The 17566-nt window shown below is 39.0% G+C and overlaps 1 protein-coding gene across 15 annotated transcripts in view; it reads right to left on the bottom strand.

Moving 5' to 3' along the window:
- ABI1 (abl interactor 1) overlaps window positions 1-17566 on the bottom strand; it is a 115845-nt gene that overhangs the window by 18352 nt on the left and 79927 nt on the right. For 10 of the 15 annotated variants that reach the window (XM_046678901.1, XM_046678906.1, XM_046678902.1 and 7 more), the window contains exons 3-6: window positions 9407-9583; window positions 4027-4041; window positions 3199-3299; window positions 1390-1530 (exon numbers count right to left, since the gene is read on the bottom strand). In XM_046678901.1, coding sequence (XP_046534857.1) covers window positions 1390-1530; window positions 3199-3299; window positions 4027-4041; window positions 9407-9583 — 434 coding nt within the window. The remainder of the gene's footprint in view (window positions 1-1389; window positions 1531-3198; window positions 3300-4026; window positions 4042-9406; window positions 9584-17566) is intronic. The other 5 variants (XM_046678903.1, XM_046678908.1, XM_046678912.1 and 2 more) reach the window with 1 other exon arrangement.

The following is a 17566-nucleotide window of genomic DNA, read 5'->3' as shown; positions in this document are numbered from 1 at the left end:
ATTTTGTGACACCTTAATATTACACGAAATTTAAGTTTTGGTGCCATATATAAAGTTTTATTGGAAGACAGCCATGCTCATTCACTTGTGTCCATGGCTGCCTTCATGCTACAATGACAGAGCTGAGTAACTGCAACAGAGACCAGATGGCCCACAAATCCTAAAATATTGACAATCTGGCCCTTTATAGAAAAGTTTGTTGATCCCTTTTCTAACAGAATGAGCTTCTGAAAAAGAGAACTATATCTTATTGGTATATCCCTAGTATCTAATGAAGTGACTCTTAATAACTGGCTGCTGAATATGATTAAACTATTACTACTTCCACTATAGAGAAAAACCATGCTTTGATATAATAATTCAATAACAAACAAACAAAAGAACAATTTTGGTCCTCAATGAACTTGACCTGATACAGTAATTGCAGATATGCCATATCAATTTATTTACTAACAGTAGCAATACCACAGATATTAATTACACAGCACCTAAGAACTTGATGTACTCTCTTTAATTGAATCCCCAAAAACGATTTTGCTAAGTTGTATCTCCAACACATCAACCTAAAAGTCAAGGTAAAGAAAGGTTCCTTGCCCAAGTTATTAAGTGAGAGGTAAAATTGAAGAAAAAATAAATTAAGCTATATAATGAATTCGTCCAGCTTTTAAAAAGTGGCCAAAAATGGAGTGGCTACTTTTGGGGCTATTTTTAGAAGCAATAATTGGGAAAGGGCCTGAGGGGAGACTTCTGGGTTGCTGGTAATGTTCCACTTTGTGATCTGGGTGATGGTTACATGAGTGTGTTCAATTTGTATTAATCTTCTCAAGTTGTATATTTAATAAAGCATATAGTTTTCTGATGCTACATTCCATAATCAAGTTTGTAAAAATCCACTAGGTAGTTGATTCCTAAAACTTTTTTTTTAACAATCTATACAATAACATATTTTAGTATATCAACCCTCTTAAGAAATTCTTCCTTGGATTTAAGCTAATTCTTCTTTCCTCCAACCTCTTAAAGTTTAAATCACATTGCATAATTTCTGATATTTAACCTATTATCCAAAATATTTAAAAGTGGTTGCCGTGATCTTTTTTAAGACTATTTTAAAAAATATTCTTTAGCCTTGACCCAAATATACATCTGAACCTCTGTCAAAAGGAGGACATAGTATCAATCTGCTAATAGTATAAACAGATATTTAAAAATCTAAAAAACAGAAGCTATGACACAAATTTACAGGAACATATATAATATTATTACCCTCAACTTTTACATTCTATTAACATTAGAGGAGTACCTTACCTTTACTTAGTAACTTTAAAGAAGTTTGCCATCAGTCAATAACCCCCACTCTCAGCTGTTCAAAGGCTCAACCTGAAGGTTTACCTGTGTGTCCTCGGTCTCTGATTTAAAGAAGCTGTCCTGCCTGGACTATGCTGACTTCCGAGCCTAGCAGGACTTGTCATGTAGTCATTAGGAACTGTTGGGGGTTTAACAGGTTCCAGGGTTTTGTAAGGAGTGTTCCGTCTAAAGAATTGTAATAGAAAAAGGAATAACGAATAAGAAAGAATAAATGGTATTTTCTCCCAAATCTGTGATTGTCCCATTGTAACCAAGTATAACACCAGTTAATTTTTTTTGAGGTGGGGAGGAACATTCACCCTGAGCTAACATCCGTGCCAATCTTCCTCTATTTTTTAGTATGTGGGCTGCCAGCACAGCATGGCCACTAACAGAGAGGTGTAGGTCCATGCCCAGGAACTGAACCCAGGCCACCAAACCAGAGCACGCTGAACTTCACAACTAGGCCACCCAAGCTGGGCCCTTTTTAAAAAAATTTTTAATAACAAAGTTGAAAAAGAAATTCTTAATTGGGGTATATGAATTATGTTACTTTAACACAAAAACTAAAATGTTACCTTTTCTTTCTTTTTTTTAAAATTTTTTTTTTCCTTTTTCTCCCCAAAGCCCCCCAGTACATAGTTGTATATTCTTAGTTGTGGGTCCTACTAGTTGTGGCATGTGGGACACTGCCTCAGCGTGGTTTGATAAGCAGTGCCATGTCCGCGCCCAGGATTCGAACCAACGAAACACTGGGCCGCCTGCAGCGGAGCGCGTGAACTTAACCACTCGGCCACAGGGCCAGCCCCTGACCTTTTCTTTCTGACCTTATTTCTAAAAATAATGGCTATAATTTTTTAAATGCTCAATATCAAACTTTGAAATATACATGATTCGCAGCTTAGTCACCCACAAGCCACTGTCCTTACACACTATGGAAGGTAAATATCTCCTCTGCAATTTATTCCTACCTCAATATGGAAAGATACGGACAAGTACATTCTGATCCTAAATGCAACACCATTAATTTCTCAATAAATGATTTTAACTTTTCTATTTAATAATTTCATATGTTTTTTCCAGGGACAAGAGGTTTGTTTACAGAATGAAAATGGAAACTAAGATTCTCTACAAAAGTTAACTGTTACTATAAAATAATGATTCCCCACCCCTCCACCAAAAAAGAAGGAATCTAATATATTATTTCCTATGTCAAGGTGAACAATCTTTCAGAAATGTCTTACCAATTATTCAATATTTTTATTGCATGGACAATTGAGAAGGAAGAGCCACCAAGTGCTATCTTTTCTTCTTCTCCTACTGGCCTTCCCACAAAGCTATGCAAGTGTCAAGGGCCCTAAGATCACCAGCGGAAGCACAGTCAGAAACACCTCAGGTAAAGAGTCCCTGAGTCTCAGGCACCAAGTAATAGGGGAAACGGCAGAGCTGCAGGCTGCCAAGCTGAACTACACAAAACAGACCGCTTACTCAAAGTTCCATAATACAAATACTGTAAATACAGGTGAAGTCACCATAAGAGGATTTATTATGAAATAAACTTAAGACTTATATTTAAAAAAAAAAACGAATTAGAAGATAAAAAATAAATAATGCTCATTTACACATACACAAAAGAACCTTCCTAGGTCAGTACAGACTTCTATAGAGAATATTATAAAACAGGCAGATTCATTTTGGATTCTGTTTATGGAAATAAGAACCAAAATCAATCTATAAAAAGTAGCGTCACATGGAGAGGGGCCCTTAGTAAGGATCCATATATTTACTTAAGTCCCAGAAACACCTTTCCCTTTAGCGTACGAATTTTCTTGTAAAATGTAGTTGAATTCTTACCCCAGCGTTCCCCGGCCTGACATGGGAGGACTCGGCGGCTTCTGAGTAGGAGGATTTGTTCTCGACAGTGTGCCAGTTCTTGCAGGCTGGTTATTTCCATGCTGAAATGTGGAAAGAAAAGCCTTTATTTTTATATCAAATTGTTCTCTTGGTGTTTTGACACCATGTATTATTTTTTTTTAATATCAGAATGTGAAGTAAGGATTCCCAGACAGTTTAAATAATAGACTTTGGTACTCACCACATTTTCAAAAGTCAAGAAACCACTTGCACTTGGCTTTTCCTATTATTTTGTGCTATTCATACCAATTTATAGCCAAATACAGGTGAGATTAGTGGATTTTATATTATTGTCAAACATGTTCACTAAGATCAAACTTATCTACATTCAAATACTGGGTTCCTCAAAATTTCTGAAATGTGTACATGAATATAAACTACAGATCTCAGTGTCAATTTGCTGAAATATGAATCTGAAAAATCATCTTTATCCTAACAATTTAGTAACAAAGTCATACATGATGTCTGGGAAACCTCCTAATTGTAAGTCAATAAAAGCAAGGCAACTATCAAAAAATGAGCAAAGCAATAAATGTTAGCAAAATTAATGTTCCTATATAAATGCAGATGTCAATATATCTTTGATATATTAACACATTCAAGCTAAACATTGCTGATTTGAACTGAGTTTGAGTATATTTAATCTACATAAATCCTATGGGGAAAAAGCAGACAGACATAGGAAGAGTTCTCAAATTTTAGTGGCTCTGCAGCCTCTATCAATATAGAGGGTATACTGTGGATCAAGTGATAAGTAATATCTCTTACCTTGGCTTTTAGCCACTTTACGTTGGCAAAAAAAGGGGGGAAAAAGTAGAAATTAATTCTAAATAAGTTATATCTGGTAGGACAGGTTTACATTTACAGTTATGCAATTCATGTTAATAAGCTTTTACCCAGCCATATTTCAAATATTTTGTAAGAAAAAGATATCCATAAGCAGTAAGGAAATATTCACGTGTACCATATCTTCTTCAAAAGAATATGTTCAAAAGGAAACCACCACTTAATTACACCAATCTCATGCAGGTCCAATAAGTTCTTAGGTCAGTACTTTATCCTAAGGAACTAATCCAACTGAATCACGGATGATTAAAAAAACTAACTTTGATTTAAACACAAATACCGTAACCCATTAAATGTAAGGCTACTTTAATACATCAGCATACAAGACCTAAGACTTACTGGATAATGAATGCCCAAGTACGAATATTTATTATTTGAATGGTAGTAGAGTATCATAAAGGTGACAAATTGCAAATGTTAAAATTCAAAATCACAGGTTGCCTCCCAATTCACAAAAGGGCCTAGTACCTCAGTGTTTAAAAACAACATCACGATGCACGGTAATAGCTTAGCCAGATTCTAACTAAGGAATAAACAAACAAGGTCTGGAAACTCTCTCATTTATAACTTATGAATCCAAATCTGAGACGGCCAACATTAGTGGGAAGTTCCAGGTTGCTCTCGTTCTAAGTTTTCTTCTGGACCCAGTTTAGCCAAGATTCAAAACTGAACAACAGCTGCTTTGATCGTAAAGGTTACTTCTATGAAATAATATGAACATATGTATATATGAATAACATGAAATAATGCACACAGTCCTAAAGCATCACTACATGTGCTAGGCCGCTTCAGAAAAACTATCTTTAGATCGTAAAATATAACTTTTTATAGATTTTTTGGGTTTCCAGTTCTTTCTATAACATCTGCCATTCTAAATATGTATCTATCATTTTTCAAGTGACCATTAAGGCAACACCAAGGAAATTATCCAAAGGAGGAATGTACTTGGTCTTAGATATAGTCTCATTTCTAGAAACTGTGCCAGAATTTTGGTATTCTTTGCTTCTTTAGAATGATATTGCTCATTTTTATCTGAAAACAATTCTGGAATCCCATTTAGCTGCTACATTTCATATCTGGATTTAGAAATTAAACTTGAATAATAATATTATCCTTGAAGAGGAGATATACTAATGTGACAGCATTACAATGCACTAAATACTATTCTAAAGTAACTGAGAAATATTCTAAATATGACCACCTATCTTCCCTCATTTGATGCTTTAAGTGAACAAAAAGCAAAAAAGAAGTTCACATTCAAGTATAAACTGGTCCCAAATGAAAGAACGAAAGGAGAATTTGATTGGGAATGAAAATTCTAGCTGAACTCTGCGACTATGCAATGGTGTAAACTTCAACCTTGTATGGAGCTCAGCCTCCTCTATTAAGAGTGTGTTTATATATACATATGGGTTGGGGAGTATTAGAAGGAAATAATCTCTATATCTTACAGCTCAAAATATTATAGCTGGCAATCTACAAAATTTTTCCACTTAAATGTCCCCAAAATACATGCAAAACTAGACTTTTTATTTCCTTAAGATTTCACTGCATTTCCTTAACATTTACATTTATGGGTAAGCCATTTTACCATTTCCCTGGAATCTCAGGTTGAAAATGTGAAAATTAATAAAGGGAAACTTCATTTAAAATGGAGTCCGAAGGCCAGAAGGGGGAGCTCCCATGCAGTACCACTTGAAGTCAATTACAAGAAAGACAGTGTCAGTTACAGACCCCAAGAGAAAGAAGTCCTCAACAGAAAGACAGTCAATTATGGACCCTAAACGAAGTCATCAACAGGATACTGTCCTTAATTACAGGAGTTGTATCCCAAACAGAAAGTGACTCCCCCAGCAACTCACCCAATGAAAAAACATCACTACCCTGAACTCCTGCCTCTCTCCAATGGACTTTTGTTCAAAATGACCCCTCCCAATTTCCTCCTTTTTCTCTATAAAATAATGTTCCTCTCTCGTTTGTCGGATTTGCTTATGGTCTGCCATAGCATGCTCATCTGAAATTACAATCCTTTGGCTATTCCTGAATAAATTTGTTTTGCTGGTAAGATAACTGGTCATTTTATTTTTATGGTTGACAAAAACAATAGAATTCTCTTCGATTCCTTCCTATCTTCTGGCCCTAACTAACTCATAAGCTTTGCATACCACAGGTACTAAAAGCCTCTAAAGCCAGCCAATCCTTCCTTTCATATGATTCATTAGCTTATTCTTCTGTTTAATAAAATTCAAATTTTTAAAAAATATCACTCCTAGGTACATATTAGAAAGCTTTAGTGTCTCCATTAATAAAACGTAACAACTCCTAGATTCCATGGTCTCTCTCTCTCTCCTTTTTTTTTTTTCAGTGAGGAAGATTGGCCCTGAGCTAACATCTGTTGCCAATCTTCCTCTTTTTGCTTGAGGAAGATTGTCGCTGAACCAATATCTATGCCAATCTTCCTCTACTTTGTATGTGGGATGCTGTTTCAGCATGGCTTGACGAGCAGTGGGTAGGTCCATGCCTAGGATCCAAACCTGAGAACCCTGGGCCGCCAAAGCAGAGCACGTGAACTTAACCACCATGCCACCAGGCTGCCCCAGCCCCATAGTCTTTTTGAGGCTTAAAAACAAACACACACATATATGGAAAGTCCTTCGTAAATTATGAACCATGCTATACAGTTGTTAATCATTATAAAAATAAATCTAAATGTCTCTGCTAAGTATTCAAGCCTTCTCTACTCTAGCTTATTCTGAAATCTGTGCTCCCTTATTAGGTAGGGCCTTTTCCTTCTCCTTTATGCATAGATTCTGGTAGTTTCTCTAAGATAGGATTCTCTTATCCATCTCTTACATTATTTCCAAAAGTCAAACAGGACTTACTTTAAGATATTTTTCCATATTTTTAATTCCTACTAAACTTATGTGTACCATTTATTTCATAGCATAAAATACATTAATAATAAATATTATTTAAATGAGATAATACAAATAGGAATACCCAAACACTAAAATTTACATCACAAAAGAAGAAAATATGATGGAATATTAATCTTTGAGTGTGGAAACCTTAACAAAAAACTTGGAATAAGAAGAAATATTAATATATTTGGATACAATTTTTTAAAATTCTGTATATATTTTTTAAAATACCAAAACATCAAAGTCAAAAGCCAAACAGTAGGAAGAAATATTTGCCAATATATAAGGAGCTGATTTCCTTAACAGAAAAAAGAACTCTTACAAATCAGTAAGAAAACAAATTTCTAAATAGAAAAGTAGGCGAAAGATAAGAAAATAATTCTCGATCTGTAAGGACAGCCTCTCCTTATACTTAAAATACTGATTTTAAAACAAATTTAAACTTTTCCTCCTGATAATTTTGGCCCTGGCATTGTTCATTAACTACTAACCAAATTGCTAACCTTCACACAGCTCTACAATTCTTTAGAAATAAGTAAGGCTGCAATGATCTTTTAGAAAGTCAGAAAAATGGATAAATAAAGTAGCAATGAGACTACTGGAGAAAAAAACAACTATATGTTGCATTTGTATATCACAGAAACAAAAAATGGACAAATAGGCCACATAACACTTTCTACGATATACCCACTTTCCTACCCCCAGTCAAAAATGTTGTATTAAAAAATAGCCCACACAATATGAATGTAACTGCCACAGAACTATACACTTAAAATGGTTAAATGGTAAATTTTATGTTATGCATCTTTTACCACAATAAAAAGTTAAAAAACAAAACTGTGTCTAAAATATCTATATTACAAAAAGGAGATTGCCAAAATTCACATCTGTATACTTTCAGTATACATTATGCTGTGTTTACACTTGCCATTTATACGTATATGATGAAACAGTTGAATTTTCTCATACAAAATTTCCTTGTCAAATTTGGTTTCATGTTATACTCTGCTAAGTGCTATGTATTGAACTGTTAAATACAATTATTAGGGATAATAGAAGATAGTCACTTCTAAAATGATGACAGAATTTTTTTTATGAGTGTGTATTGCTTCAGTAGGAATAAAAATCAATATTAGGCAAAAGCGGAAGTGACTAACATTAAGTGTGTGTGTGCACGTGCATATGTATATGTGTGTATATATATAAAATTTTTAATCCCAAGGCAGGCAATAATACAAAAGAAGTTCTTCCAGACTCTCAAAATTCAAATCCTGTAGATCAATCTAGTCTAAAATATCTTAAATTAAAATTGAATTTAAGCTCTTATACAGCCCTAGCCATATCCTTGGGTAAAAATACAAGAAACAAACCAGTAGTCTCCTCCTCTACATTTGCAAAGTGTTCCAACTTTACCTATAATTTCCATCATGACAGTGACGGGGAGATTCCAATAATCCCAGAGAAGAATAAAACAAAAGTCAGTGTCATCAGCTATACTCCTCTCTGGATGAGGAACCCCAGATAATTCAGAATGCAACAGATCCAGCAATAGCACGAGTCAGATCAACCAGCTAAGAAAAGTTTCAAGATTCTAGCTGACTCCTAAATAACTATTATAAATATTTTAAAGACAAGGAACAAAATCAAATAATGGTCCTCTAGGAAAGGGACCACCAAATTTCAGAGGAATAGTTTATCCTGAGCAGAGATGGCTAAAGAATCCAGGTCATTCCAGATGCTTGCAAAATGACCCATGAATACCCAAAAAGTAGACAGGCTACAGGTATCCTTCAAGAGTAGCTAGTTCTGCCATTCTAAGAAATGAACATGGGCAACAACCTCTTTCCTAAAAGGCTGTTGGGGTAGGGGGTGGGGGAGTGGGGGGTGGCGCATGGAACAAAATTATATACAATTTTTACTTTTCATAGATTGCTGGAATTACATTCACATCCACACAGATGCATTAATATATACACATATTTAGGAATAAAAGGTTTAAAGTATTTATAATTACTTTCTAAACCAATTCTAGAGAACACAGATGTTTTTATTTTTAAACATTCAGTAGTGAAAGCAAGACATGGTATTCACAACACAAATTTATAATATTAGTCTAGGATTCAAAAGGCTTAATTAATGAATAGTCATTTCAACTTTTATTACCTTCTCGAATACAACTTATTCCAGAGGTAAAATTCTGCCTCAAGCTTAGTATTATACATAACTAATATTAAATAAATGTTCTTTGAAAATTGGAATGGTAGTTACTAGCTAAGAGACTCTATTAATTCTTTAAGAAAATTATCTTTATCACCATATTTCCTATCCAAAACATTTACTGGATAAACTGTTTCAAGTTAACGCAATGTAAAAGTGTTTACCTTGACGCCATGGCCCACATCATCCAGCACTGTATAGTCAATAGGTTTCCGAATATACCTTACAGGGCGCTCCATATTTGCGGGTGCTATTATTTTGTGAGTTCTTGATGTATTCTTGTTTGTTGTCAAAATACCAATCTCTCTTCGAGCCACTTTCTCTTTATGAATGTCCACAGTCTATATTTTAAATTTAAACAAAGCAAGAAAATATTATTAGGCATAGTAAATAAGATATATAATGTCCACATATCTTAGACCATACTATATAGGTTGGACCATAAGACTGAATCACATGTCTATTTCCAGTGAATATTATATCTTTCCCTTCAAAATTAAGCAAATTAATATCCTCGAGGCTCACAACAGGGAACATCGAAAAGTGATTAAAAGCACCAACTAATTTAATGGATTTGATTCCAAAACAATTCTCAGGAGAGCAATTTTCTTTCCAAAGACTTGGTGTGTACGGAAAAGGAGGGGGGTCCTGCTCTGAGTAGCTTACACTTGATTTAGTGGGCATGCAAACAAGGAAAAAATAATCAGTAGTTACAACACAATGACACAAGGGCTGTAGCCACACATGAAAACTTGACCTGAAATTACTCTAAAGGTGTTCTGAGCAAGATACCTATCTAGGTTGAGAAAGGTTCGCTTAAAGGCTATAGAGTAAGTAGGTTTTTCAGGATGAACAGAAGTATAAGAGGCAAATGTGGAAATTATTCAAGGCAGAAAGAACTGCATGTTGCAGACAAAGATGTAAGAGAAAAGACGATAAATAAGAGCAGAGGTTACAAACTGGCAGCACGCAGCCTCCCTAGTACTCACCTTTATGGTTTAAAATAAATTTTTTGTAGTTCAGTTGCCAACATTTAAAATAACTGGGTAGTAGACAGACATGAGAAATGATTATACAACTGTTCAACAATTTAGACTTTGTCCTAATAGTAATGGGGACCCAATAACAAATTTGAGCGACATAATCAGATCTGCATTTTAAGATGCCTCTGGCAGAGGTGTTGAGGACAGACAGAACAAGACTACTGCAGTGAGACCAGCTAGGAGGCAATTACGGTAGTCTAAGTGAGAAGAGGCAAGGCTGTGAATTGAACTGAAGCAGAGGGGGGAAGAAAAGATATTGTCAGAAAACAACAAGTTTAATGTTAATGCTTGTTTAAGATTCTATTTCACCAGAATTTAAAAAACTGTTTGGGAAAGAACCTGTAATCAAAAATGCTGTCCCATGGGGGCCAGCCCAGTGGTGTAATGGTTAAGTTTGCACACTTCGCTTCGGCGGCTCAGGGTTCACAGGTTCCGATCCTGGGCACGGACCTAGCACCGCTTGTCAACCCACGCTGTGGCAGCATCCCACATAAAATAGAAGAAGAGTGGCACAGATGTTAGCTCAGGGACAACCTTCCTCAAGCAAAAAGAGGAAGATTGGCAACAGATGTTAGCTCAGGACCAATCTTCCTCATACACACACAAAAAAAATGCTCTCCCAACTCCAAAACAAGGTACAGGGAAACAACTCTCCTTGGGTGTCTAGCACATTTACACATCTTGCAAGAAAAGGTACTGACTCCCTTTGTGCTGGACATTTATACAGTAAACAACCTTAGAAGATAGAGCTCCTCCTGGGAGAGCAAAATGCAGGTTTGTTTACTGTCCAGTAAAATAAAGATAACGTCATCCCCCAGAGGAAAGGTCAGGAAGGCTTACTGCCCATTATAAAATATCTGGTCCAGTAAACCGAGAGTTCCTATGCTGTAATGCACCGAACTCTGCGTGCAGGCATCACTCGGCTCTCTGCAGTATCCTATGGACACTGGGGCTGGTTATCTGGCACAAATGCTGACACTCTAGCTACTGCTATTGCCATGAGTAATGACATCCTTTGACTGACCCAAGAATCTCATAGCTTCTAATAGTATCCATGAAATTGTGGCAAGCTAACTTGTTAGCTTGCATGAAGAGTAAAATCTTAAGCCCTTCACAATTTTTGACAGTTTTGGCAATGAGGATGGAATGCTAACAGAGATAAAGCTTTCTAGAAATGGAATGAAAAGCCAGTTAACAGGAACTGAGAGAAGTCCACGGGAATTTTATGAGTGAACATGCTGGTCAAATTGTTTGGTCAACCAGCCAATGAATGGTCCTCCACTTTACTGCCCAATAATGAGGCTGAATTGAGGAGGTAGTTTCAGGTTGAGTATCAGGAAGCAGGTTCAAAGATAGCAGCCTGAATGATGCTCTGGTTACTGTCAACTTCCACCAAGCTGACAGTCAGCCTCAGCAGGTCAGCCCGGTGAACAACTAGTACTAAGATTTGTCTGGCAGAGGGAGTTGGGAGCACATAAGGTTCTATCCCCTTTCAGACATTACAGAGAAATGTGTCTACACTGAGCATGAAAAGAGGAAAATGCAACCACTGTGGGCAGAATCAGGAGAATCTTTAGAACCTTGGCTGGTGTGCTTGGGAGATGTGGGGGCAGGGCACATAATGCTTGTTAAAGAAGAGTGGCAAGAGCTGGCTCTTACTGCTCAGCCCCTCCCGCAGTCCATCTTGTCAATAGTCAATCCATTCAAGATGACTAAAAGGCCTCAGCATCTTTTGGTAGTGGATGCTGTTTGCTATAATCGAGCTCTGGTCCTCTTGGGTGAATTCCCCTGAGACAAACTCCCATGGGCACTGACTAGTCTTCCAGCTCTTACTGTATTGAATTGGGTTTAAAATGATGATGAAGGTGATTCAGTGCAGAATGAGAAACTCGTCCAAAGAATCTACATCAATTCTTGCTGTTAGTCCTGCCAGCCTCAGCAAACTCCTAGTCCTTATGCTGAAATCAAGCAAGGTTTTAAGAGCTGTTATCTTGACAATGGAGCAGCAAATAGCCTGCATTATGTGGACTCCTAAAAACAATGATGCCACTGTGCAGATCAAGCCCAAGTTAGCCAAAGGGTACAAACACATGGCCCCTGTAAGAAAGCAATGTGGCTGTAGTTGCTGTATCCAAGGTGTTCCCAAACAGAAACAGATGATATCAGTAATGATGACCTTGCCTCAGAATACAGGGCTTTGTACCAAAAACACCACCGATTTATTTGGTTGACCAGCATGCAGCTACAGCACCGCTCAAAACTGAAAGTAAATGCACCTTGTTTGGGGCAGAGCTGCTGCACTCTCCCCACCTCCCCCTACATCCCAACCTCAGCTGCTTTAAAGGGAAAGGTGATTAGGGGTAGAGTTTAGTTCCCCAAGTCCCCAAGGGAAATGGAAGAAGACTAAACATACCTAGGGTGTGCTAGATCACTCTGGGGAGGGGAGGGAATCAAAATTTTACGGCTGTTAGATCCAGGAGCCCACATCACCTTCACACCTGTTCTGGGGAGGCAGAGGGTGCCTGTTTCAGTTACGGAGGTTTGGGTAGGGTTCACAGTGGGGAAGACAAGCTAACCTGTCCTTTTGGGTGGGGCTCTTTGGACCAATTCAACGTATTACTATTTGTGGCTTTCACCATTGAATGTATACTCGGTACTGATCTTTTACATGCCTGCACTGTGAATGCTCCTCAGTGCCAGAGGGGGTTGTGCCAACTGTGAAGAGCCATGTGTAGAAAAGCACTGGGAGCTTTAGCGCCCCACAATCCTTATGATTCCTTTGAGCACAAGTCTCCGTTCACAGATGATTTTACTGACTGGAGCCTGCGGCGAGAGGAGCAGCCTCCACTGGAGATGCCCCTTGGGTATGGATTCAATGCCTCCCTAACACAGCCACCAGATTTATTTCTTTTGAAAAGTTTCCCATTTGGGGATGGATCAACTCAAACTCAAAGACAAACAAGGTAGGAAGGACCTAACAAGCCTCTCTTATCACGTGGACACGGTATATTAAAGAATGCAGCCAGCCTAGCCCCTATAGCATCTCAGCCTTACATGAAAAAGTGGCAGCTATCTCTCTGGGGAAATTTTATCCTCCATTCTGCCACCTAAACCAACGCTGCTGACTCACTGGGGCCCTTGATTCACAGAGGATCCCCTGAATTTCTGCGCCTGACTCACCAGTGATTAAGTTGAAACCCTACGGTGCCCAGTGGGCTGCTGTGGTGTTCAACCTCAGTGCCAGCTAGACAGAACTGAAAATGGGTGTGGCTGCTTTGCTCCATGGGCAGAACTCAAGGACGTTCTCATAGATACAGTCAAATTCCCCTTGATACACCTTGTTTTATTTTCACTGACTCTGCGGCTGTTACCAATGGTCTAGCTGTTCAATATGCCACTTGGAAAACTACAGACTAACATACTAAAACTTGGCCATAAAGTGTGGAAACTAATTGCAGTTGCTGATCAGACCATCTGGGTCACTAATATAGATGTCCATGGTAAGGGCCCACTGTCTGATGAGATCACCTGGAATCAAGTTACTGATCCAGCCCACACTGCCCTCAGTGCTGCCTGATCCAAAATCATGCCAGATGTGTCAACACGTGCACCAGCAGAGAACAGACACAACGTAAAGGACTCTATGTTCCTGAGGCAGAGGCAACCACTCCATCTCAGACTTGTGACTCCCAGTAAAAGACCCTTGTGTCTCAGGGTGAGAGGGGCCACATTACCCACTACTGGCAAATTGGCTACATCAGACCTTTGAGCCCGTCTTCAGACTATCAGTGAGGCCTCACCGCTGATGACACTTTTTCAGGTTACGGTATTGCTATTCCAGTCCAATCAACTGACTCTCGCCATACCATTGTTGCCCTTGACACTAATCTGTATCATGTTTTTTCATTTTCCAAATCATCTGCAGTCTGACAATATGTTTTTATCCCAAAAGTCACTAACAATTAAAGTATGTGATGGCCTTCCAGACTCCCTATCACAGGCATCTTGTATTGCTGAGTGCTGGAACAGCCTCCCCAAAAATCAACGCAAAAAACTCAAAAACAAAAAACAACCAGATTCAAAAATGGACAAAGGACTTGATTAGACATTTCTCCAAAGAAAATATACAAACGGCCAATAAGTACATGAAAAGATGCTCAATATCACTAACCAATAGAGAAATGTAAATCAAAACCACAGTTAGATATCACATCCATTAGGAATGGCTACTATTTAAAATTTTTAAAAGCAGAAAATAAGTGTTGACAAGGATATGGAGAAATTGGAACACCTGTGCATTGCAGTGGGGAATGTGAAATGGTACAGCTGCTGTGGAAAACAGTACAGTGGTTCCTCAAAAAATTAAAAATTGAATTACCACTTGATCCAGCAATTCCACTGCTGGGTATATACCCAAAAGAATTGAAACCAGGGTCTCCAAGAGATATCTGTACATTCATGTTCATAGCGGTATTATTCACAAGAGCTAAAAGGTGGAGGTAATCCAAGAATCCACCGATGGAAGAATGGATAAACAATGTGCAGTATATACATACACTGGAATATTATTCAGCCTTAAAAAGGAAGGAAATTCAGATACAGGCTATGACATGGAGGAAGCTTGAGACTATCATGCAGAGTGAAGCCAGTCACAAAAGGACAAATATTATATGATTCCACTTAATATGAGGTATCTAGAGTAGTCATATTCACAGAGACAGAAGGTAGGACAGTGGTTGCTAGGGGCTGGAGGGAGAGGGCAACGGGGAGTGCTGTTCCAGGGGGTCAGAGTTTCAGTTTTGCAATATGAAGAGAGTTCCGAAGATTGGCTGCAGAATACGGCAAATGCACTTAACACTACTGAACTGTATGCTGAAAAATGCTTAGGATGGGAAATTGTATGTATTTTACCATAATTAAACAAAAATTTTTTTATCAACCAGAAAAGGTTCCTGACTATAATACTTTCCTGGTTTCTGACTCTAATACTTTTCCTCTTCCTGGTTCACACACATCAGTAAAGCAGTCTGGTTGCGGAATGCAGCTGTCCCCGGGGAAGAGATCATCTCCTCTTGGCCACCTGCGTTCTGCCCTGACCATTCCTGAGTACGATGCTCCTTTCTTTCCCCCAATGGGACCTCTGGGTTGGCCTGACTGGTCCACCCTCTGGGTGGCAGCCCAGCCAAAAGCAGGCCCTGGGAATTCCAACTTAATTCTAGTTCAGCCACTTGAATTTTCCTGTTGGATTTCTGTGGTCTTAGATAATACAGATACTGACCACTTGGTAAGTAAGTATATTGCTCACCAAGTTCCCTTACAGTGGACCATGTATGCCAAAGTGGGAGACATAATAAAGTCTTTGTAAGTTTAATAAAAATGCCCTTGCCTCTCTTACACCTGACCCTTTCAGACAAAAGGTTTGGGAGAGAGTCAGGGACGACTGCGAAAAAGAGAAAAATCAGCTGCTGGAAGGGGACACGCTGATTTTGTGGCAGTGGAAGGAGAACCACCACCCTGGTGCCTGTAGAAGAAACACTGGAGACCCGAGAAGGTAACAAGGAGGGACGAAGTCATCTGTGTCCATCAGAACCAGCCCTGGAGCATTCCTCACAATGGAAAATGCCCTGTGCAGCTCTCCCACACCGTGCAAGCACCTTAAACTGAGCTGCCTGCGGGGTCTGCCAGACTCTGCCGGAGGGCTCTGACCACACCCTAACCTCACTGCGAAGGCTTCAGGGAGCAGCAGAGGACTGTCTCAGCAGCGGCACCTCTCTCTCGCACAAAACACTCGTCAATACCTCCGGTGTCTTTCCCAGGCTGCCCTCCCTCGCCTCGTCCCTCGCCATTCCTGTAGCTATCCTTCAGTCATTCCAAGAGACAGATGAATGCCACCTGGCTGGTGGCACAGATAATAAATAGGACAGACTAGACTGATTGCCTTCAGGTAATCTCTCCAAAACAAGGACTAGGCTCAATTATTTGTACTGAACTGGGAGCCCTAAGGCCTACCAGCTGTCCAGGAGGCAACATGGGAGAAACCACCAGCCTGTGCTCCCTGACTTAAGTAGGTCTCATTTGGGGGAGAAAGGCACAACAACTGTAAATAATACGTTCCTCATAGGCACTAACTTACCTCTCTTCAGACAATATAGTGATTTGTACCTTAGAAGGTTTTCAAGTTTTTAAGCAAGCAACCACCATGCTTAAACATGCTACACCATCGTGTAGTCCGCAGACAACTGTGACAGCTCCAAAGTAAGGATATTCTTGATTATGGGGGTAGGAGGGCCCTCCTAGAAGGATGACTGACTTGTTAATTATGCACAGTCTGAGGTAATTATCCCGAAAATGAGAATCATCCAATTTCAAAAGTTTGAAATTTCTTCCTGACTTTGAGGTGATCAGTGACATCACCTCAGCCCTGGAGCTATTCAGGTTAGTCTCAACTCACTGGCCAGGATTGTTATGAAGGACAAAATAGCCCTAGACTTCCTGCTTGCGGGCCAGGGCCAAATCTGTGCGTTCCCTAACACTCTGCAGTACTTAGACCAATGCCTTGGGTCAAGTACAAAGTCAGTACAGAAACTTAAAGAGAAAGCCATGTGGTTCTCTAAGGCAGACCCCAAAGGTATACGGCATTTGTTCAGCAGGGAGCACAGCTGAGGACAAGGCAGTTTGGCCTCATCCTGCTACCCTGTTCACAGTAAGACAAACAGACTGGCTCTGGTCCCAGCTCTGTTGGACAGATTAATCAGAGTGACCAGTGAAGAGCATAATCATGGGAAATTTTTTTTTTTTTTTGAGGAAGATTAGACCTGAGCTAACATCCGCCACCAATCCTCCTCTTTTTGCTGAGGAAGACTGGCCCTGAGCTAACAACTGTGCCCATCTTCCTCTATTTTATATGTGGGAGGCCTACCACAGCATGGCTTGCTAAGTTGTGCATAGGTCCGCGCCTGGGATCCAAACCAACAAACCCCAGCTGCAAAAGCAGAGTGCGAACTTAACCGCTATGCCACCAGGCCAGGCCCAATGGGAAATTTTACCAGAAGCCAAGAAGGTATTTAGAAATGAGGTGCAAATTTTGTTGGAAGGAAAATTATGCTTGGATCCATCACATTTCTGTAGATCTTGTAAGCAGAGGCACTGCCTTTCTTTGTTCCTTACTATCTTGTGAAGTATGTTTGTGTAACTAACAGCCATGAAGGATAGAAATGTCTCCCTCAGGAGCAAAGAGGAGGTTCACTTACTGCCTAGTATAATAAAGATGTCATTTCTCTT

The sequence above is a fragment of the Equus quagga genome, chromosome 12 (assembly GCF_021613505.1).
Source record: "Equus quagga isolate Etosha38 chromosome 12, UCLA_HA_Equagga_1.0, whole genome shotgun sequence".
NCBI lineage: Eukaryota > Metazoa > Chordata > Mammalia > Perissodactyla > Equidae > Equus > Equus quagga.
Note: the sequence above shows the minus strand (reverse complement) of the source record. Positions and strands in the feature narration are given on the sequence as shown.